Below are 21,710 nucleotides of genomic sequence, written 5' to 3'. Positions count from 1 at the left end.
GGGAGGAGCCGTCCAGGACTTGTCAGACAGGTTTGTCTGCTGTGCTGTTGCTTGGAGTTTTTCGCACACGCTCTCACCACAGGAGTGATATGGTTTATCTGCCCTATGGCACGCTCAAATAAGAGGGAGAGGCCTCAGCTCTAATGGTATGCTACAGCTAAGAAGCCCGACCGCAACGTTCAAGGTTAGTTACCTATTTGTATTTGAATATTGACTTTGTGATTGGATCCAAAGGGGCCACAACATACACACGACTTGACAGAAAGGTACTTTACCACCAGGACTAGGTTCTTCTCAAGTACCTCAACAACTGCCAGTGGGCAGGAGATCCCTCTCATTGTTGGCCGTGTCTCCATTGTCTCCTGCTTCCTGTTTCACTCTTTATATGCCTTCTGCTCCCTCCAGCAGAACATGCAGAGGCTTGACGCAAATTATAGCTGCTATTTTAGTCCAACGGGCCATTGTGCTTTCCAGTGGTGTTGTCGGCTGTCGCTACCCCCGTGTGATGCCTATATCATTATGTCAAAGAATATTCTCGGCATTTTATGTCTCAAGTTTGCTGTGCAAGTGGAGGAGCCTATGTGAACTCTGGGTTGTGTAAACAAGATGGGAAAGCAGGTGAGCTTGTGTGTTGACGAAGTCCTCGCCTGGCCCGGTTGGAGCCTGGCCTGGCCCTGAGGACCCGGGCTCGGTAGGACCCGGGCTCGGTAGGACCCGGGCTCGGTAGGACCCTGGCCCGGTAGGAGCCTGGTCTGGCCCAGGAATGTTAAACATGCTGATAATATAACTGCCACATTCAGCCTGTTGAAGTAGCACCTGGTCTCCTCCAATCTTCACTTCAACAGGACTCTAAAGTTATAACGGCATGCCTATTTGCATGAAACTAGCTGTACCTAGATAACCAGAAGAGTATTGTTGATATGTGTAGTTTTATTTTGGATATGTGCAATACATGGGTTACATTTTCTCTGTTGCATGGGATTGGAAAACTCTACGTAGGCCTACCCACAGAGCTCAAGGCTTGAGACAAAGATATCTTAACGTATGGGTAGTGTCACTTCATTCCGCTGTTCCAAGCAAGCAAGTTGGAACCCATCGGGACTGCTGCTCTGATCGTCGGGGAGATTAAAAAGCCCAAAAAGTGTTTTTCTTAAGAGCTGGAAAACTATATGCTATCTGTCTGGCTGAGAATGCATCCAAACAATATAGTTGATGGCAGTGCTGCTACTTCTATATTTTGCTGGTAATCTAATAAGAGGTTTCTCTTTTCCGGCAGGAGGTCAACTTAGCTAAATACCGGGCTCTGACTTGAAGGCTGGAACGACAGTGGTGATGTTCTACAGCCAGATATTCATTGACACTAACCCGGGGTAAAGAAAATACATTCACTGCTCTGTAGGAAATACAAGGCAAAGCAAAATAAGGCGTCTCTGTGCTCCCAAGCGTCCTTCTATCAACCACGATGCCTGTGGAGACTCTCCCGTCCCCGCTGAGACAGTCGGTGAGGATGTCCCTGACGCCGCCTCGCCTGCGACCCAAGGCCCCGCTGGGGCCGGCATTCAACCGCCCCAGCCCCCTGCCGGCCCCCAGACCCAGGCAGAGTGCCGTGGAGAGGCTGGAGGCGGACAAGGCCAAGTACGTCAAGAGCCAGGTGGCCCTGTCCAAGCAGCAGCCCGTCCACGCCGCCGAGCCCCGGAAGGCCCCGCTGAACCCCCCCACCGTCAGCAGCAGCAGCGGTAGTAGTCGCGGCAGCAGTGCCCTGCAGCCCACCAGGAAGGCCCCGTCCCAGGCCGGCGCGCAGCAGACCGGCGTCCCCCTCAACCTGGAGCACCTCAGCAACCTGATCAGCGGCGTGAACGACAGGCCCGCCCCCGCCGCCCCGACCCCCACTGCCGCCGGCGAGGGCAGGAGCCGCGGGGGTCCGACCCGCGGCTCCCCGCTCCGGGGCCCCATCAGAGCGGAGCACCGCGAGGTCCGGTCCTCTCCCCCTCCTGCGACCCCCGACTGGTCCAGTCCCGCTAAGGTGCGGTTAAAAGCCTGCGGCCCGGTGAAGCCAGAGGCCCCTCAGAGCCAGGACGCGGCGTTGTCCCCGGCGACGGCGACCATCCGCAGAGTGGACGTGGTCCCCCAGTCCCGGAACCAGAGGAAGCCCCCCGCCCGCCCAATGCAGTACATGCGACAGCCGCTCTACCCCATGACCTGGCAGGGCCTGCACCCCCTCCGCCCGGCCACCTCCAACCTGGGGCTGTTCCCCCAGAGGTCCCCGCTGGCGCCCCCCACGCCCCTGAAGCCCCTCCGCGCGCCTCCTCAAGCCGACCTGGCCGCCACGCCTCCCGGCGAACCACCAGCACCTCCTCCGAGGACCTCCTCCTCCTCCGCTCCTCCTCCTCCTCCGCCCGGGCTGCTCCCTCCCCCTCTCCAGTCCTCCAGCCCCCTCGTCTTCCCCCCGTCCTCCCCGGCCGTCACCCGTCTGTCCTCGTCCAGCTCCAGGAAGCGTCCCTCGCTGACGCGCTCCAAGTCGGACATGAGCGACCGCTGCTCGCGGGCCGGCACGGAGCTGGAGCGCTTCTTCAACCTGTGCGGTCCTGGACCCCTCGGAGGTGCAGGAGCTGGCCGTGGGGCCCGGCTCGGACATCGTCTCCTTGGCCCGCTTCCGCAGCGCCAGCGCTCCGGGGTCGGAGTGCCAGGAAGGGGAGGAGGAAGAGGACGACGCCGAGGAAGGGGGCGGAGCCGCCCGCGTGCCTTACGGCGTTTCTGTCATCGAGAGGAACGCCAGAGTCATCAAGTGGCTGTACAATATCCGCCAGGAGGCCAAGGACAGTAAGAGCACCAACATGTAGGCTTCTGGGGTTGTACAAGGTTTTCCTAATTGAACCAAAAGTCCTCAAAGGAGACTCTGGCCAAAACATGTAGTATGTTGTATGGTAGACTGCTGTAAGTGGTTTATTTATTTGTAGTTGTCCTTTTTTGTTTACAAAAAACTATCGGGTCACATTTTTACGTTTAGAGAAAGGATAAACCAAATAGAAAAGAATATCTTTTAATAGTTTTGTTACGTTTCATGTAGGGGCTTTTCTTATCATGATGTGCCTTTTTGCTGCTGTACTGTTGTTGGAAATGAGCAACAAATTACTTGATTTCTCCAAGGAAACATTAAAGATTTGATAACAAATGACCCACCTTTAGTATTTCCAATCATTTTTATCACTATTTTGGGGAAAAGTATTTTCAACTCAAGTACCAAAATGAAAATGGGTATGGATTTGGATACAAATGCGGGGGATTCTAAGTGACCTTTGGAAGAGGAAAGGGGATTTCTCAACCCTTCACTTGTGGTCCAGTTGCAGTGATGAACCACAAGAGGTCAGGCCATACTTCAACTAGCCACATCATCGCTTTCCCCGAATGTGACCCTTTCACATTTCACTATGTAAACAGGACAATAAGTGCTGAACAATTTCAATTGATACAATGTATCATACCACAGAAGAATACATGTATGACAAAATGTATTTTCCATTTGTTTCTGGAATACCTGAAATACCAACATCTTTAATAAATGTCATAAAATAAAGTATTAATTCTTTAATTCTTCATTAATTAGATTACATGTATCAATAAAATATACTTTATTGATATATGCTGTATTTGCTGCTGAGACCCAGTAGTCTCTCTGTACAACAAAAAGACCAATCCTCACTCATTCATCCTCTCAAAGGGTGGGCTGTACTCAGGTTTCCAGAGATAACAGGGCTGTAGAACCTGTTTTTGTCGTCAAAGGACGGAATCCGTGGCTGTACTGTGCACAAGTGGTCCTGGTTAGACCATTTGAAACCAGCCGCCGAGTGTTTTCAACTCTCGTGCTGATTTAACAAGACTGTTTCATAGTTATATATGTTGTATCGTCATTTTAAAATGACATGTCTCATATCCGTTGTGGATCACCCTCAGACTCAGAAGAGCCGGCTATTTAATCCAACTTTTGAATGCTGTTGTCCAAATGTATGCCGACAAATGAAATGCAGGACGGTAAGCTTTTGGCTGTTTGTTTTTTGCTTAAAATCAATATTTCAAGAGGTACATTTGGGTTACTTCAGTTTAGCTGTGGTGTAATTAAAGCTTTCTAACTATTATTTATATAGACCTAGACCTGTGAGATTATAATTATATTCAACCAATCTATTTTGACATCCTAGAAGACTGGGGGAATCCCTTTCGCCAGGAAATTTTGCTATGCAATCGGTGGAGTTCCATATCAGATCACTGCAGTCTCTATGGGCATATCCATGCAAATCTTTCTGCTGGACGTGGTTAAGGTATGGTGTAAGCCTCATCCTAATGTGTTTTGAGACAAAGTTAAATTCTGAGCTACCACTGATTTCCAGGCACTCGGGTTAAGAGTGCAGCTCACATGTCATGAAATCCTACGTCCCACGGCCCCCAGATGGAAGCCTTCTACGTCTCCATGATCCTGTTCGTGAGCAGGGCCTGGGACGCTGTGACGGACCCTCTGGTCGGTTACCTGGTGAGCCGGAGCCGCTGGACGCCCATCGGCAAACTCATGCCATGGTTTGTGTGAAACCCAACAATAAGCCCTTAATCTTGTTTCTTTAGTATGTGGTCCCCACCTGCACTGTAACTCAGCCCTCTAGGTTTTGCCTGTTTTAATCAGGACTATGGTGTTTGCAGGGTCGTTCTCTCCATGCCGTTTGCGATTCTGTCTTATGTCATGCTGTGGTTCATGCCGCAAGACTCCATGTCCCAGGCGTTCAGCGTGCCCTGGTTCCTGGTCGCGGCGTGCATGTTCGAGACGCTGATGAGTGTAAGCAAGTCAAGTCCCTCTCACCCTCCTATTCATATTCTCGTCATTACCCACCCACACTTTGCCCAATTCTCCTCACAACCCACACACACAATCTGATAGATTATTTCTCAATGGTTTCTGCTCTATTACCATAATGTGTCATCGTCCTGTTACCATGGTGACAGCATGGCGCACTATTCACAGGTCTGTGAAACTGCTGCCATTTTCCTGCTTCAGCCAGCCTTGTCTAATTTTTTTGTACGTTTCTTGTTCATTTCTTGGACAAGTGTTTCAACGTGCCTTACCTTTCAATGAACATGTTCCTGGGTGGAAACCAGAGAGACCGAGATTCTGCCACAGCCTATCGTAAGATGCTCTCAACCTGCTGATTTCTTTCTCTATCTCTCTCTCAATTGAATTCATTTTTTTTGGCTTGACAAAAAACACGTCTGTATGGCCAAAGCATACAAAAAATAAAGCAAAAATACCCAAAGAATTAAACATTGTAAAAGTTGACTAAATAATAAATAAAATGTAAATGACAAAACCAATGAACATAAAACAACCACATCAATATGTTATCTTAAATATATAACTAACAATAAACACTTAATAACTGAATGCTACATTTCTGTGTGTGATCCCAGCCTGTGACAGGCGGCAACATGCTGGCTGCCTGTAGAACGAGTCGGGGCAGCTTGCTGTACACGGGCGACTCGGGGAACTTAGGGTTGATTCATCTGAATAAAATTCCTAAAGGAACTGGATGTTCTGCGTGCTGTAAGGACGTGCAGCTCTGCCTCAACCTCACCTGCTTGGCTCTGTGAGCAGCACAGCCTTTTACCAGTGGGCAGCCAGGCCTGAACAACCAGGCTGTGATCACATAGTCTGTACTTCGTCAAGTTGGTTCTCTGTTTTTTTAAATAACAGGGCCAAATAACATAGCCTTTTTCTCTCAGGTTTATTTTCCGTTCTCGTACCAATGAGTGATATAATTTATGGTTTGATGTTATTTAGTTATGCCTGATTTAGGTTCTATCTAAATTGTTGTCATGAGGCTTTGTGGGAACTGACCACTGGGGTAGAAGGCTGAAGTGCCAGGACCAGCTGAGTGAGTGGGATGTGTTCTTGGCTCACCTCTCTTGTCCTTTCTATCTCGCTCTGCCTCTATCGCTCCCTCTCCCTGCTAGGGATGACCGTGGAGATCCTGGCCATGCTGTTGGGCTCGGTGGTGCAGGGGCAGGTCATCGCAGTGTACAACGCAGAGAGGGACGGGGTCTGCCAGCAACTGGACCAGACGCAGCCCGCGCCACAGAGCACACCCTCCCCCCATGCTGCCTCGCTGCAGGGCACGGTACTGAACTCTGAGTTCTGGAGGACTGTGGTGGTAGCATGAACCGTTGGAAGGGTCAATCACGCTACGTTGATTAGCTGAGGCGGAGCATCGGGCCTTCACTTTCTAAAGCCAAGCCTCAGCACTGGCTAGGCTGCTTTCCTCTCAGGGGTGTCCTGTTACCCGCTCACCTCAAAACTCCTCAGTGATGGACAAAGGCATTGTTCAGACTGTCGGTAAATATGCAGGTGTGTGAGGTCATGCTTACAAGAATTTGGCTTTTCTGCTTCTTGCTTACAAGAAACGTAAAGGCTTTACAGGCTTTTATTGTGAGTTAGTCAGGGGTTAGGGGTCAAATTCAAGTTTTACCATTTTTGGTTTGGTAACATTTGACTATTGGAAAAGTATGATTTGCGTTGCTTCATTACCGACCTCAAAAATGTATTACACAAACAAATCAATCAATGAACCAAAACCAAAACTATATATATATATATATATATATATATATATATATATCATTAACATTTGAGAGTTGTTATCATTATAGTCGGCATGGATTTGTGTCTGACACATTGAGCCTGCAGTCTCTGACTAATGACTTGTGACATGTTTCTCCCTCAGAGAAAAGCCTTCCTGACATCGGCCTTGGTCATTGGTGCGCTGTTTCTCCTCTGCAGTCTAGTTCTATTCCTGGGGGTGAGGGAGCAGCAAGGTATGTCCAGGATGGGGTCATCGGTCAGAGTTTGGGAATGGGCCACAGTCCTTTAGTATTCCAAGGGTTTCCAGTAATAGGTGGGATACTACAGTAATTTTGTATTTTGAATGAGTAAGACAATGGTTACAACAACATTTTAAATAGAAGAACATTAAAAAGACATGCTGTTGAGTAGTGTAGCGAAAGGTTCAAACCAATAAATGTTCAAACCAATAAATGCTGGATTCCAGTTGCAGACTAACATTAATGTAAAATGCAACCACATCAACAAACTGAATATTAATATCCTAACACACTACGACCTTACTGTATGTACTTGGAAAGTTTTTACAGCAAATTTCCCTCTGCGTGTTCACAGACCCCCATTGTTCAGAGGAGAAGGTGAGAGTGCCGTATCTCATCTCCCTCAAACTGTTGGCTAGCCACATCCCCTTCCAACGATTAGTGATTGGGTTCCTCTTCTGTGCCCTGGCGTTCCAGGTACATCCAGACTCAAGTCCACCTGGGGGCAGAGAACATGGCTACTTCAATGTTTCATGACATACGTATTTAATTTTGCAATTCGTCATACTGTCTGTTCTAGTTCTGTGCGACAATTAAGTTGGATTTAATCTAACAATTTTAAGTCTCTAGTACCATAACATAGTACTTTTAGCCCGTTTTTCAACCTCTGCTTCATCACAGATGGCCTTGGGAAACTTTGCACTGTTTTGCAGCCATGCCGCTGGGCTGGGCGCCCATTTTCAGCACATCCTGCTAGTTCTTCTGGTAAGCCTGTTACCAGGCCTTAGGTTAACTGCACCTTGCAAATACTCTCCCACTGATGTCACAGATGTAATGAGACACCATGTTGCACTTGCGTTTGAAATACATGGATAAATTCACAGGTTTCTGCAACCGCAGCTGTTCCATTATGGCAAGCAGTCCTCATAAGAATCGGCAAGAAGAAAACAGTCCTAATTGGACTTTCGGTAAGCTAGGATGATAAATGAAAACTAGCTGATCGAAGTTAATTTGTCGCACTTTGACCGTCTTAATGTCCATTTGTAACGGTGTCCTGCTGTCCCTGTTTACATGTTCAACAGCCTTTCATCATAGCGGTGACGGTTATTGCGTGTGTGCCCAGTAACCTTGCGGTCTTCATGACAATGTGCTTTCTGATGGGATTGAGCCTGGCAACCATGTTCCTGCTTCCCTGGTTAGTCACCACACTGAGTCCCAACATACAAAGGTCACCAAATAATATAGAAATCAATCATCAATCTGAAAGTGGCAAACATACATGAATTATTTAAATCAACTCCCCGTCGCCATGGCCTACACACTGAATTCTAACACCTTGGTGGTATTGTTGCCTGAACCATATGCTCCATGCATACAGTCCAATACCACTGCTCCACGGTCAGCTGTCACTCATTGCACAGTGATTAACAGCTGATTGTTAACATGGGTTGCTTAGAGCTTTTGTGGCAAGCTCTATAGCACACACAACAAACCATTCCACCTTTGAAAAGCTAAGTCCCGCCCCAACCCCTGGTTCTATGCAGACGCCTCGCCAAAATCTTCCAGAAGATGGGGCCTTTCAAAACATCAATGGTAGGCTATGGACATGTCTTCCTGAGGCTTTTGCTTGATGGTTTGTGCTCCAGGTCCATGCTCCCGGATGTGGTGGATGACTTCACCGTGAAGAACCCCGAATGCAAAGACCTGGAACCCATGTTCTTCTCTTGTTATGCCTTCTGCAATAAACTGGGAGGAGGCCTGTCGGTGGGAATTTCAACGATCCTATTACAGTAAGTAAATGTTTCATTCCCATGTCACAGTATTTGTGTGTTATTTGTGTGTGATTATTTTTTTTCCTCTTCTCCTTAGCTTTGTTGGCTACAGACCAGAGGACTGTCGCCATAGCGATGCCGTGGTGTCTGCCCTGATCATCATGTTCTCACCCGTGCCCATTGTTCTGCTTTTGGTCGCAATGGTCATCTTCCGCTTCTACCCAATCAACGAGAAACAGGAGACCAAACCGTGAGTCCTTAGATCCTCCATGGAGGCAACGTGGGATGAATTAGGTTTGTGTGGCCTTTGCTTAAGCTGACGCTGAACAAACGCTTACAAACGCAACTGAGTTTCGGAATTATATGAGTCACTGAGAATCCAAGGTCAACATCAATCAGTTTGAGTTCTACTTTCAGGCCAATAAGAACAACATACTCTTCCCTTCCCTACTCCTCCCATCTTTTAGTGCTGAAGCGACACCTTTACCAAACCAAAACGAGATTGCGGGGCTGCCGTCGTATTCTCTCCAGCAACCGTCCAGCATGAAAACAAGGCGACCACCACGGAGAACCAGGGAGACCCCCGTCTCAGATAAATCACGTTTCTCGCCACATGATTCCTGTAATAAAAACCATAAATGTCCAAACAAATCACATAATGTTGCTGTGCTATATAACAGGCCTCTATCAACTGATGTAATTCACACACATAAAAAACAAAGGCCCTGCACTGTGTCTAGTAAAAGGACTAGACCTACTTATTCTTCTGCTGATCATCTTTGTTCATTTTCTGAACCTCTAAATGTGAGGAAAACCAAAGTGACGTGGGTGTAGTCATATTAGACTATTAAAACAGTCTCCATCATTAGGTTTTCTGATTAAAACGGAATGAGCTCATATGTTTGCCTCTTTTATTCAGGTGAAGCTCTGATTTGACAGAATTTCTTAGGTCTTTCATCTTAAGAATGTGAGGGCCAATGTCCAATCATCCGAATGCCAACACTACCCAACTATCGTTTGTGATAATCTCTAATATTCCCAAAATCTACTAATGTGAAGGAATGATTGAATATTCCTTAATAGAAATATGGACCAATGATAATGTAATTACATCATCTTAGGTCGACTGAGGTACCCTCGGTATAGAACTGTTGACCCGTCCACATGATGTAGCCTATGATAAGGTGAATCACAGCAAAACAGCCACCTGCTCCAAATAAATACAGAATGAACCACATAGGCCCAGAGTCTGTCCCGTTATTTGAAACGGTCTGTCCGGAATGAGCTCGTTTGTCTCATTTTATTTAGGTGAATCTCTGGTTTGAGAGGATTTCATCTTAAGAATGTGTAGGCCGGTATGTCCTGTTATTTGAACGCTTCTGTCCGGTTATAGTCCTCTTCAATAAACCCCGCCCGCCCTCTCCTCGCCCGCCCGCCCTCTCCTCGCCACCGCCCGCTCCTGGTTTCCGCTCGCTGCAGACCGAGGGAAGGAGAAGGTTGAAGAACGAAAATGGGTGTCGAGATTGAAACCACAAAGCCCGGTGACGGTATTGCATCTGATTTATATATTTCACGATGTTAAAGAACAATGCTTTTGCTTTTAATTAAAAAGTACGATTTGATGATGGCTATTTTGTGTCTTTCAGGCCAGACATTCCCAAAAAAGGGGCAAACCGCCGTGGTCCACTATGTGGGTGAGTCCGACGGCTGATCGTACAAAGACCTTTGAATGATATTCCACCGTTGATGTTGGCCCACTGAAAATGAATGAGCGATCGTTCGAGTTGTATTATCCGTATGATAAACCGTTCTCTGGTGTTAAACACGTATTTTCTGTCGGACCGCAGGCTGTGTGTTCTCCAAATGCTAGCTCTGTGCTCATCCTGGGCTTACGTTAGACCCAAGATGTTGTGGTAGGGGGGGGGATGCTCTTGCACCGGGCAAATCGCAATGGCGAGTGTTTTATTAATCATTAGTTGTTAGTCGTTCTCCAGCGGAGCTAGCGGAGCCGCTAGTTTCCGCATTGACTCGCAGGCGTTTTCCGAGGCTGCGCTAAGCTAAGTGTGGCTAACTCACGGTTAGCTTGCTAGCTAGCTTTTAGCGAGCTGTCAGATCCGAATGGAAACTCTTAAAATGGCCGAACCCCCACTCAACCACTGAGCACTCGTTTTATTATTATCATCCATACAGGAAAGCTCACCAACGGAACTACCTTCGATTCTTCCCGGAATCGGGACTCGCCTTTCAAGTTCAGGATCGGGTGTGGGGAGGTGATCCGTGGCTGGGACGAGGGAGTAGCCCAGGTTGGTACATCACTCCAGATCTCTATAGGAGTATAAGTATATTACGTGGCATACTTACTACTGTTTCTTATGTCGTCTTTACAGATGAGCGTCGGCCAGCAGGCTCGTCTGACCTGCACCCCAGACTTCGCCTACGGCAGCAAAGGGCACCCTGGTGTCATCCCACCCAACGCTACTCTCATCTTCGATGTGGAGTTGCTGCGCCTGGATTGATCACCGTTGTTAATTCCGCTCAAATTTTCAGGGTGAGAAAAGCAATAAAAACGTATATTTGATGCTTGTATGCTGTACTGGGCAGGTGATAGGATTTAAACAGCTTTAGACACTGTTGTACACTTTAAATGTGCTTAGTTGAGATAATCGCTACTGCTAATTTCTTTCTAATGATCTTAGGTATTGGATTAAATGTAATCCTCTTCTGTGCGTTGTATCCCATTTGAAATCCACTGTCTTGCCTTTCAGGTTGATTCCTATCGCGGGACATGGAGGAAATGGTTAACATGATCCCGGCATAGGACTTTTGTCTAAAACATCACTGTCATATCCCTTTATTAGTTTGACGTTATAGGTCACTCCCCCCTCCCTCCCCTCACTTTGCTAACGTAATAAGTCATAGGCCATACATTTAATGTCATATTCAGCTATGTGTTTTTTTTTTATGTACTCAAATTAGCAGTATATCTGCCTTCAGGACCAATTTTGAAGTGTCATGAAAAAAATCAAATTGTTTTCATTGCTTTGGCTCTATTCGCCTTCCACTAATGGCCATGAATTTTCTTGAATATTACAATAAATGTGTGATTCACATGATGACATTGCCATCAAACCCAGTTGTGATGTGTTTTGTTACGGTCGAGAGCTGAGCTTGCATGTCTATCTTATCATGTCTAGCTGGCCTCTATTTATCCTAGAGATGCTTGGCCTCTAATGCCTTTTATTCAGTCGTTTTTAGGTGGAGAAGGTAGGAAAAACTGCTTGTGCAACTGTTGGGTGTTGCATAATGCGGTGGGTTGGGGATTTTTATCCTTTTGTTATTGTAAGTTAGGGAGCTCAGCTGCTTCCCAAGATGGCACCATTTCCCCCCCCCTCCCCCCCTTCTACATTGCACCACACTTACCACCACGCATTACGATCCAGGCATGTTTTTATTTACAAAGGATTCCCGGGTGCTTATGTTGGTTGAGACTTGTACATCTGAAATGCAGTAACATGAATGCCTTTTCTGTAAGGAATTAAAAAAACCTACAATGCTCTCAATCCAATAACGAGGACCAGAGCAGAATGTGGGAGCATACCGTATTCCTATAATGGAGTCCTGTTTTAATATACAGCAAAGGGCCGTGGCCAAGCAAATTACAAGATAAGAAGTGTTATTGCTTTATGATGTAAATAACATGAATGGAATGTTGTAAGTTCTTCAAACAATTAAGAATATATTGTCATGTCAGTGCAGATGTAATGTCTGCATATAACTGATATTAATGAGCAGGTTCACAGCTACTTTGTTTCATACATCTGATTGGGTAAAGAAATGCTGGTAAAGTGCTTTATATCTGTTTAATTGCGAGCCAATATTTAGCCAGCCCAATATCTTAACTACGTTTTAGTTTTTCCATTATCTTCATTATATTTCTAGCAGCTGTGCAAACCTGTGTTTTCAATGAAGCTCATATGAGCATCTTTGTAGATCCGCTGTGAATGTATTTCTTTACCTAAAACAAAACATTGGAGAATGTATTATTTTTGCTGCACTGGAATTACACAAAGTTGTCTCATTCTAACCAATTAGGTAACTGGAGATACGATTTAAATGATATAAAATCAGAACGGCTACTCAAAATTTTGTCTTCACACGGCCAAGTTCCCACGTCACTCAAATGTGCAACACTTCAACCATACCGGTATTAAGTATGTGGTCGTTAGAAATTATCAAATGTTTAACAAAGAATCTGGTATAATCCTTGCTGATATCCCTAGAATTAGAAATTGAGACGTAAAATAGAGCATACATTCACAAGATCTTTTAAACAATATGGGAGAACAATGAGAAGGGATTTTGTATCAGCGCGGTGACTTCCCCTCAGCTGAACATTTAGGGGTTACATGCAAAGAGCGGAATATTCCAACTGCAGGCAGAGGCAGGGAATTAAAAAGGCTAGACCACACTAACGGGTCATGGAAATTATAGTCGGACAGTTTATGATACCAAACATGATGTTAATTCTTTCCAAAGTCTTCATGGCTGTGATTATGATGGTGTCTTGGAATTTGTGATGGCTGCGTTGTACCGGGCAATACAAGGTGTGGAGATCTCAGATAGGGGTGGCCCCGTTCATGTTGATGGGCCCCGGGCCCCTGGCGGCACCTCGGCAGCGAAGTGAATAAAGGGCCACAGCACAGCAACCCCTCAGCATTGAGCCAATAGGAACTGTGGTCAGTACGTCTCGTGGTGCTCTGCGGCACAGCCAGGCCATAGTCGGCACCACCGGCACAGCCAGAGCCAGAAGGTCCACCAAGAAGTACCGGCTCCAGTGGCACAGCTGAGGGGGGGGCTCCTCTTCGGCCGCGTCCGCACCCTCCGCTTCCTTGTTGCTTTCCTCTTCCATCTCCAGTATCGTGACCTCCTGTCTCTCTGGGGGCCGGCTGAATATAGGCCGAGGTTGAAACGTGAGGGGCTCCTTCGACATAGTTTTAACGTCCACCGGTGTGTCGGTCGCGCCCGGCCCCACACCGTGGAGGTCCACGGGGAGCGAGAAGGGTGAAAACAAGGGGGAAACATCAACGCCTGTGGAGGAGGAGATGACGCTCAGCTCCTCGCCGCCCCCTTCCTCCGAGAGCCAGGTCATGGTGGGGCTGCAGGCTTGCGAGCGGACCTCTGGCTTCCTCCCTGCGTCTTGAACGGGCATCGTCATAGCAACAACGGGGGGGGAGGGGGCGCCCGCAGCGGCCGTAGCCATGGGAACAGTGCCATCCGAGGCAGCGGCAGCAGCAGCCGCCGCCGCCGCCGCGGGGGGGGGCCGTCCCCCTGAGGCAGGTGGAGGAACAAGTGGTGATGGGGGAGGTAGGTGTGTGCGCCGCATCTGCAGCCGCCGCCGCTCAGCGTGTGGCAGGAGTGGGAGACGGGCAGCACGGCCCCGACGCTGCACAGCCGCTCGTAGGTGGCCGAGCAGGACACGGTGGGCGGCGGCCCCGGCGCGTGCCTGCGGGGCGCCTTCTGCTCCGACAGCAGGGCCGCCTCCAGCAGCAGGTGCTTCTGCCCCGCGTGCGGGGGGAAGCCCCCCTCGGCGTCGGGGTGGCCCGGGCCGCGCTCCGGATGCAGGGCCTCGCTGCTCAGCCGGGTGCGGGGGGTGCCGCGGCTCAGCGTGCCGGCCGGGGAGCAGCCGCAGGAGCGGGACCTCCCGCCGTGCCGCGGCCCCTGCAGCCCGGCGGGGGGCTGGGGCCCCGGGGGCTGGTGCTCACGGCCACCGAGGTTGGTCTTCACCGACTCCACCATGTCCTGCAGGTGCAGGATCTCCCTGCGGGCGTCCTTCAGCGCCAGCTGGGCTTCCACGCGGTGGCACTCTTCCTCTATCCAGTCCTCCTGCATCCTGTACAGCTGGCTCCTCAGGTCGTCCAGCTCGCAGTCCCTGAGCGTGCACAACGGACCGGGGAGAGTAAGCAGGTTCACTCATGTGGACGGCAAGTGTTTGGGTTTTGAATGGAAGGCATTTAAAGAACAGCACAGTCCCTGTGTAATCACCTGTTCTGCAGTCGATCGACGTTGTCCCTCAGCCTGGCTCGCAGGTGTCGTATACACACCTCCTTCTGCTGCAGCGGGGTAAGGTACTGCTCAGGAGCGGGGGGCCGGATGCCATGGTTATCACTGCAGGTCGTCTGCTTAGTCTGTCGCCTGAATGGACAGAAACAGTCCTAATGTAAATGAAGACAACACGGTTTTAATGACCATGGTAAGGAATATGGCATAGAATGACGAGGTGTCCATCATCTCAAGCAAATGTCTCACGCCTCGACTTTTTTTTGTGACTGAACGCAACGAAAGCATAGAACCATCAAAGGACACACTACGAATTCAAGCCTTGCAGTAGGACTAGATCCCCAAATCAACAGATCAAAGCGATAAAAAAGTTGTTTCTATTTTGCTTTGGCTTAAACATTCTCAGTCATGAGGGGAGAATGTATTCTCAGGGTCCATAGGGGCCTACTTAATCGACACAATATACCCTGTTAAAAAACACCTTTAACCTGGGTGTGCTGGTGGCTGGGCTGCGCTCCACAGAGCTGACCCGACCAGGGTATGTGTTGGTGTTAGACGCATCGCCGTGGAAATACCGCCCGCCTCCACCACTGGTCGCTGCTGAACGCCTTGTGATGCATATCAGAGAACACATCACTCGCGGGTCACTCAATCACATCAACATTGCACTGGAAGGTCAAAACCGCAGGCCAGACTGCGGTTCAGGCTGTCTGAAAGCAGGGGGGAACACAGAGGATGCCTGCCTACCTGTGCTGGCCTGCCGATGCTTTGCGGCCAGGCGTGAGAGACATGAATGGAGCTCTGGATCCACCCCGCCGCCTTCTCTAGACAGGAGCGCTACAGTCGCCCTCCCAGGTGAAGGGAGGGGAACATGGGGAATGTATCGTCATTTCATCGCAACCCAATGCATGCTTATAAATAAGTATATGAATTTACATTTCAAATACTTCCAGTGGGTCTCTGCAAAATACATAGCAAAGACAATGTACTTTCTTTCAATATGTGAAGGTTTGTCATGTTGTTGTGTGTCTTCGCTGTGGAGGGCTGGCCCACCTGTTGATGGGAGGCTGGCCCACCTGTTGATGATGCCCCTTCCTTAAAGATAATCTGCCCTGCTCTGTTTCTAATGCATATTTTGTTTGTAGATTTACTTTCCATTCCTGGGTTTCATTCCTAGGAACATTAAGCCTCACTACCGATATTAATGAGTATATTTTGGTATAGTTACAAACAGGCCCACGGTCCACCTTTGGATAATGGAAGGCAAGGCAAGGCCACTTTATTTATATAGCACTTTTCATACACGAGGCACTCAAAGTGCTTCACATTGAAACAACATAGTCGTACAATAAAATGAAATAATACAATAAAATAGATGAGTGCAAAGTATTTAAGATTTAGCAGAAAGCTAAAGCCTGATGTGGTTTGTCACAATATTGTGATTGACACAACAATCATCTTTTCTGATATGCAAATCCTCTTCTAATATGCTCTTGGCCTGTTTTGAATCGTTTTGTCAAAATAAACAGGCTTTTATTTGGTCAGAGTCGCACTGCCACTCACTCATGCTGCGGCCGATATTGAGTGCGTGTGTCTTATTGTAAGCCCGAGGCAGGAATGACCAACATCGAATCATCATCAGCTCCTAAGAAAGCCTCCTTTATCAGCGTCACAAGGGAACAGTGAATTCCTTGTCAATACAGTTGCCTCTCTCTTTTGTTTTAGACCTTGTATTTCTAAGAAATAGCCCTATAGAAATCTTGAGAATTAGGGCTATATTATTCCCTTTCAACCAACAGTGCGGGGTAGGTAGGAATTGCCACCACATAAATTGTGTTAGTCTTGGCTAGCCTGATTAGCCTGAAACGTTAATCACCAAAATACAAATAATGATCAACTACAAGTGATGAATCAAAGATAATGCAACCTGTCTATATGTCGGACCACACAGCCCAAACCAGCCTCGCTGCTCCCGTATCCCTCGTGCAGAGCAACAGGTGAGAAATACGCAGTAGGTGAGTAATACGCAATCATCTTATGTAAGTGCCAGAGTACCCGAATCTAAGGTCGGTGGTGAATACTTCATTTTAAACATTAATCACACATAAAGAACCATAAGGCAAAAGCGCCAATAGCAATACAAATTGAGGCAGCCCGTCAGGTCATACAAATGACTGTGCGCCTCGCCTTACTTACAACGTTGTTATGCAGGTCATATCAGTCATTAAAGCTCATTTTTGAGAAACTCTTGCAACTTGTGTTTATAGCAACACACAACACACAAGTGGATATAATCCAACACTTTGAGCCACGAAAGCCGAGCAGATGCATGGATGTGTAACCTCAATTAGCTGACTAAACTATTTTGGAGACGTCCCACATACGTTTAGTCATCAGGACTATCACCCCTCCGCAGCATATGTATTATATATATTTGATAGTTTAAAAAAGCCAACATAATTTAAAGAGAAGATGTAAAGGATACCATTTCGAAAGCTTCAACAGGTACCGCAGTTTTGTCTATAAATACCCCTCCCTTTGTCACTCGTATAATTACCTTTGGATCACCGGTTACATTTGGGGATGTTGCCGATGCTGACCACTGCAACCGCAGCCATGTAGCCCTGATGAAATGAGGTAACTGCGTATACCGCATCTATGCCTCTTAAAGGGACAGCGCACCATTCTTCTGTTACATTTGACTATTGAACTATTGAAGTTTACATAAGGGATTTGCTTCAAGATAAAATGCCCTCCACCTTTGATACGAGGGAAAAATACTGTATTTTTCTTATTCCAATAAGAAAAAAATCCATTGACATTCATGATAATATAGAACCGATATAATATAAAACAAAAAAGCATACTGTTAATAACCAGGACATCTTCTATCTGGAGGGAGGGTAAATAATATACCATATGTAATTTCATCTTATTGTTTAATGCATAAAAAGGTAATGACACTTTATCAACCAATACATGAATAATTTAGCTTAACTTTTGTCTGTGACAAAAATATGATTTTAATGTATTATAATAATATATTAAGTTAAGAATAACAACAACTCAACATCAGAATGAATTGCATTGTAGAAAAACCTTAGTGAATAGGGTTTTAAGTTTAAAATTCAGGGTCACTTGTATGCCACTAATAGTTCAGGGTAATGTCAGAACAGTTCATAGCATGACCTAGTAATAACCAAAACAAGAACTGCTACTTGCTGTCTCAACATATAAACACGTATGAACATTTCTTATTGGATGGTACTATTTCCACCAGTTCTACTCGTCCTAGTAAGAGTCCTACTGGTGCTGGTGTTGAGGGATGGACCCCGCCCAGTTCAGCTAGGCTCTGCTCTACACTACACTACAGATGGTTGAACCTGGACCCGGGTGTGGCCATGATGTCCCCATAGGGCGTGGTCTGCTGCAGCTCAACGGCCTGCTCCTTCTGAAGGACCAGGAGGCCGAAGAAGACGGCTGCCACGCGCAAGCGGGTGCCTCCCTCACATATCGCCTGGAGGCTGAACGTATCGGCGCTCTGGGCCTGGAACACACGCACACACAGCAGGGAACTCAATTTAGCATGCTCGTTCCCTAATGCTCTGCCATCATTCTCTCTAAAGCAGGGACTTCTGTTCCTCGTCTCAAATAGAGCAGTTGTATTGTGAACTGTGAAAATAACTGAAAAAAATATGTTTTTATGGGTCGTAGAGCATGTCCTTACTTTGAGTTCATGGAGAAGCTTCAGTACTTGATTGGTCATCTTCTCCTTCTCATCTTGGCTGTCCAGCCTTGACTGTAGACCATAAACAAGAATCTGTTGATTAACCATCAGCGGTCACTCTGACTCCCATCTGAATACTGGCTCTTTTTTGCATTTTTCTACTATTTTGCAAGTAACCAACCATTGCTTGGATGGACTATTCATACATCTTCTACTATGTGGTATTCAAAGCACCTGGGTGTGAACGGCAGTCTCAGAGTCAGATCCGTTGGCCAAGCCTGTCGGGTTGACAAACATCGAGTCCGCTTCTGAGGCAAGTTGTTGGTGGGAGACCTCCCACATGTTGTCCTCCTAAATGAGATAATGAGCAGCCAGGCTTGCCGTCAACGTCGACGTGAACATTTATTCAAGTGAAAGTGACAAAAGGAGAATAATTGTGAATGTGACCCTTCTGTTTTGCGATGCTTACTCCAGCTCTCTCCAAAGAGCCGTCGGTATTGTTAGGAGAACGCTCTTCGATCTCCATCAGGGAGATCATGGACATCTCGGGGTTCACCAACTCCTCTGTGAGCCCTGTGGTTCCTGGGCTGATGATGCCTGTGTTCTCCTGAACTGTAGGAAGATGCGAAAGGTTGTGTAAATATTAGGGCTGTGTAAAAATATCGATTCATCAATGCACTGCAATTTATTTGTTCTCGATTCAATTTCGATTCAGAATTTATTTGAAATCGATTATTTCCATTAAAAAAAGAAAAAGAAAAAAAGAAGCATACTCAGTCATTGTAATCTAGAAGCGAGTATGCCTAAATGTACATGCCCTTTTACATTATGATTATTACTTTTATGCTGCAAGTTTAGCTCAGGAACAATACTATACAATGGTGTATTCCCTTTTTGCTAGTTAAAGCACAATGAAATGGTTAGTTATTTTTTAAATGGTTCATTCTAAATAATATTTTGGTATTTTTGTCATCTGCACGTATTATTGAATCAATATCGAAGCAATTAGATCGATATCTAATCAAATCAAGACCTAAAGAATCGTATTGAATTGAATTGTGAGGTACCTGGCAATACCCAGCCCTAGTACATATGTACAACCAGCCGCCTTTCACTGAGGCACACACACATTATTCCTTATCATTTATTTTAAATCCCTTTCTATACTTTAGTGTGACATTGGCAACAGATTCATATATTAACTGTTCACAAAATGTAAATATCACCAAACTAACAATGATAATGTTTCTTGAAGAAAAAGTACTATAGTAATTTCCGCTACAAATTGGCATAAAAAACAAACTTTTGCTTGCTGAACTTGAAAGTGTCTGTTGGCAGGGCTGAGAGCCAAAAGGTTCCTACCCTCCAGCGGGTCCTTGCGCATCAGCTCAGGGTCACTGTCCTCAGCGGCGCCATCATCTCCCAACCCAGAAACACTTTGGCTAAAAAGCTACAAGGGTATAACAACAATAATATAAACAAGCTATGAAGCAAAGCAATTATAATGGATTCTAATTGGAGTTGACGTATGTATCAATCCAACACACATAAAACACACACAAAATCGACGCAAGACAATCTATCATTTGTGTGCATATTATACCTATGTTATAACTTTAGGATTTAACTCGATCCGTTCACCTGCTGAAGTTGTGAACTAACAACGGTGGAAGAGAACCGTCCAAACAGAGTGCGGGCCCATCCACTCTCCTTCCAACGCATGAGCTGGACGGTGGGCGGGGCCATGTCCGGGGCGCTCCACAGGTCGGAGGCGTCTGCAAGCTGCTCTCTGATGTCCTTGTTGCTCAACCCCTTGTTCTGGTCCACCACCAGCCTCCTCTTCCTCTTCCTCTTGCCCCTCCTCCTCCCGGTAGTGGCTGTGGAGAACAACCTACCATCATGTATGGATCTCTAAGAGCCAAACGTGAATGCCTTAATCATCTGGCCAGAGATGGTAACCCGCCTGCCACGTGATGTGGTGAATTGGTGAAACGTGGTTTAGACGGCGCGACTAAAATGACAACAATATAGGAGCTGTTGGGGCCTACGTGTGACGGCCACAGGATCCAGAGCAAAGCCTTCCTCCTCATTGACCAGCAGGGTGGTCTCGCTGACCCCGTGGTCCTCTGCCTCAATGGGAACACTTGAAGCATCATCTGGGAAAAGGATTGAAGGAAAAACATTGAATTGCACGTTTTGAAATGTAAAGAATTGTATATAGAATAAGTTATAATGCCCTCTACCGATTGGTTGAATATTCAGGAGAGCAGTTTCTGGTGTTTCCTTCTGAAGGACCGCTGTGATGAAGTCCATGGATTCTTCTGTGTCCCCCTTCAAGTTTGCCAAGAAGTCTACAGGGTTAAAAAAATAAGAATCTGACCAATGGATAACGCAAATCCCACACGAATGGTCATCTTTTCCTTTTTCCTTCCCACAGAAACTTTTAAGTGAAATTGTTGCAGGGAAATTATGCAGATAGCACTTTATTCACAAAGCACATATGAATCAGTACTCTCTTTCATTAGAAAATAGCTGAGCATGACTGTCCCCCTTTGATTAATTAATTTTCCAGGATAACTGACAGAATGTGGTCAGTTTGTGTTAGGACTAGGTAATTATAAAGGCAGCCTGAATGACCCATGACTGCAAACAACTCCATGAGCTCAAAATAATGGTGTGAAGATGATGCACAGAACATAATTATGGATAGATTACCAAGAAGATCATATCCTTTGTTCTCGTCGCCAAAGGAGTCCCCATGATGGCGCATATCCAGTAAGCCCTGCATGTGGCACTGAGACTCATCCCCTACACATCAATGCCAAAAGGATCCAGTCAAATGTTCTACAAATGTATGTTATTGCAAAGATATCAATCACAACAGGAGACGTAGAATAGTCAAGGGCAGGTACTAGGGTAACACAATATCCTACCAAAGTCCATTAGGTTGCGTAAGTCCCTCCCAAAGTCCTCTTTCAGTGTAATTTCCTCCGACCGTGATTGGTTAAGGGAAAAGTTGTCTGCAACACTTAATGCACTGTTTTCAGGCACAAAAGACAGCAGGGGGAAAACAGTTATATTACCTGCATAACTACAGCCTAGCATTATCTATTGATGGAAGCATTGCAATACTTTGGGTGAGGCAGCTGAGCGTCGAAGGCAGTAAAATCTTCAATCAAGGTAATTGATTCAATCGCTGCCTCCAGGCCCTCCACAGGCAAATCAGTCTGCCCTGACAGGTTAAGAAAGCAGCATTAATTCTAGATAATAAAGGCCAATTCACATCAACAACTTAA

The 21,710-nt window shown here is 46.6% G+C and overlaps 5 protein-coding genes across 6 annotated transcripts in view; 3 read left to right on the top strand and 2 right to left on the bottom strand.

The window, feature by feature from the left end:
* Positions 1 to 22: 22 nt before the first annotated feature.
* On the top strand, positions 23 to 4,702 carry fam110a (family with sequence similarity 110 member A). Its single transcript, XM_056595739.1, is given in 4 exon segments — positions 23 to 184; positions 1,277 to 2,584; positions 2,586 to 4,029; positions 4,197 to 4,702. Coding segments are annotated over 2 exon segments (1,377 nt in total). The 5' UTR covers positions 23 to 184; positions 1,277 to 1,462; the 3' UTR covers positions 2,841 to 4,029; positions 4,197 to 4,702.
* On the top strand, positions 4,445 to 8,884 carry mfsd2al2 (major facilitator superfamily domain containing 2a-like 2). The gene is made up of 11 exons (XM_056594660.1): positions 4,445 to 4,569; positions 4,690 to 4,822; positions 5,452 to 5,584; positions 5,995 to 6,158; positions 6,762 to 6,852; positions 7,214 to 7,335; positions 7,540 to 7,623; positions 7,743 to 7,826; positions 7,941 to 8,086; positions 8,505 to 8,648; positions 8,743 to 8,884. The coding sequence occupies exons 1-11, from the start codon at positions 4,445 to 4,447 to the stop codon at positions 8,882 to 8,884; spliced, it is 1,368 nt and encodes a 455-aa protein (XP_056450635.1).
* Positions 8,885 to 9,911: 1,027 nt separating this feature from the next.
* fkbp1aa (FKBP prolyl isomerase 1Aa) lies at positions 9,912 to 11,759 on the top strand. Its single transcript, XM_056588767.1, has 5 exons — positions 9,912 to 10,177; positions 10,277 to 10,324; positions 10,821 to 10,933; positions 11,018 to 11,178; positions 11,396 to 11,759. The coding sequence occupies exons 1-4, from the start codon at positions 10,141 to 10,143 to the stop codon at positions 11,144 to 11,146; spliced, it is 327 nt and encodes a 108-aa protein (XP_056444742.1). The 5' UTR covers positions 9,912 to 10,140; the 3' UTR covers positions 11,147 to 11,178; positions 11,396 to 11,759.
* Positions 11,760 to 12,045: 286 nt separating this feature from the next.
* Positions 12,046 to 15,493, bottom strand: LOC130381262 (syntaphilin). Its single transcript, XM_056588755.1, has 5 exons — positions 15,435 to 15,493; positions 15,176 to 15,295; positions 14,673 to 14,822; positions 13,940 to 14,559; positions 12,046 to 13,868 (listed from the first exon to the last, which is right to left on the bottom strand). Exons 1-5 carry the CDS (start codon positions 15,476 to 15,478, stop codon positions 13,246 to 13,248), a joined length of 1,557 nt encoding a protein of 518 aa, XP_056444730.1. The 5' UTR covers positions 15,479 to 15,493; the 3' UTR covers positions 12,046 to 13,245.
* A 2,093-nt stretch (positions 15,494 to 17,586) lies between these two features.
* Positions 17,587 to 21,710, bottom strand: part of rad21l1 (RAD21 cohesin complex component like 1) — a 5,357-nt gene continuing 1,233 nt past the window's right edge. For both annotated transcript variants that reach the window (XM_056601052.1, XM_056601061.1), the window contains exons 4-14: positions 21,547 to 21,646; positions 21,348 to 21,451; positions 21,130 to 21,222; positions 20,658 to 20,765; positions 20,463 to 20,570; positions 20,056 to 20,291; positions 19,777 to 19,864; positions 18,884 to 19,026; positions 18,649 to 18,765; positions 18,415 to 18,486; positions 17,587 to 18,234 (exon numbers count right to left, since the gene is read on the bottom strand). In XM_056601052.1, coding sequence (XP_056457027.1) covers positions 18,055 to 18,234; positions 18,415 to 18,486; positions 18,649 to 18,765; positions 18,884 to 19,026; positions 19,777 to 19,864; positions 20,056 to 20,291; positions 20,463 to 20,570; positions 20,658 to 20,765; positions 21,130 to 21,222; positions 21,348 to 21,451; positions 21,547 to 21,646 — 1,349 coding nt within the window. In that variant the 3' untranslated portion in view covers positions 17,587 to 18,054. The remainder of the gene's footprint in view (positions 18,235 to 18,414; positions 18,487 to 18,648; positions 18,766 to 18,883; positions 19,027 to 19,776; positions 19,865 to 20,055; positions 20,292 to 20,462; positions 20,571 to 20,657; positions 20,766 to 21,129; positions 21,223 to 21,347; positions 21,452 to 21,546; positions 21,647 to 21,710) is intronic.

This window comes from Gadus chalcogrammus, chromosome 1, assembly GCF_026213295.1.
Source record: "Gadus chalcogrammus isolate NIFS_2021 chromosome 1, NIFS_Gcha_1.0, whole genome shotgun sequence".
Taxonomy (NCBI): domain Eukaryota; kingdom Metazoa; phylum Chordata; class Actinopteri; order Gadiformes; family Gadidae; genus Gadus; species Gadus chalcogrammus.
Note: the sequence above shows the minus strand (reverse complement) of the source record. Positions and strands in the feature narration are given on the sequence as shown.

Bases quoted from the DNA above. Each gene is read 5' to 3' on its own strand.
- mfsd2al2 (XM_056594660.1), top strand. From the start codon at position 4,445: ATGGAAGCCTTCTACGTCTCCATGATCCTGTTCGTGAGCAGGGCCTGG. The intron at 4,570-4,689 runs GTTTGTGTGAAA...TGGTGTTTGCAG, and splicing joins ATCGGCAAACTCATGCCATG to GGTCGTTCTCTCCATGCCGT. The intron at 7,336-7,539 runs GTACATCCAGAC...GCTTCATCACAG, and splicing joins TCTGTGCCCTGGCGTTCCAG to ATGGCCTTGGGAAACTTTGC.
- fkbp1aa (XM_056588767.1), top strand. From the start codon at position 10,141: ATGGGTGTCGAGATTGAAACCACAAAGCCCGGTGACG. The intron at 10,325-10,820 runs GTGAGTCCGACG...TCATCCATACAG, and splicing joins CGCCGTGGTCCACTATGTGG to GAAAGCTCACCAACGGAACT. The intron at 10,934-11,017 runs GTTGGTACATCA...TCGTCTTTACAG, and splicing joins GGGACGAGGGAGTAGCCCAG to ATGAGCGTCGGCCAGCAGGC.
- LOC130381262 (XM_056588755.1), bottom strand. From the start codon at position 15,478: ATGTCTCTCACGCCTGGCCGCAAAGCATCGGCAGGCCAGCACAG. The intron at 14,823-15,175 runs GTTAAAGGTGTT...CTGTCCATTCAG, and splicing joins CCAGCCACCAGCACACCCAG to GCGACAGACTAAGCAGACGA. The intron at 13,869-13,939 runs GGCGGCGGCGGC...CCGCTGCGGGCG, and splicing joins GGGGGACGGCCCCCCCCCGC to CCCCCTCCCCCCCCGTTGTT.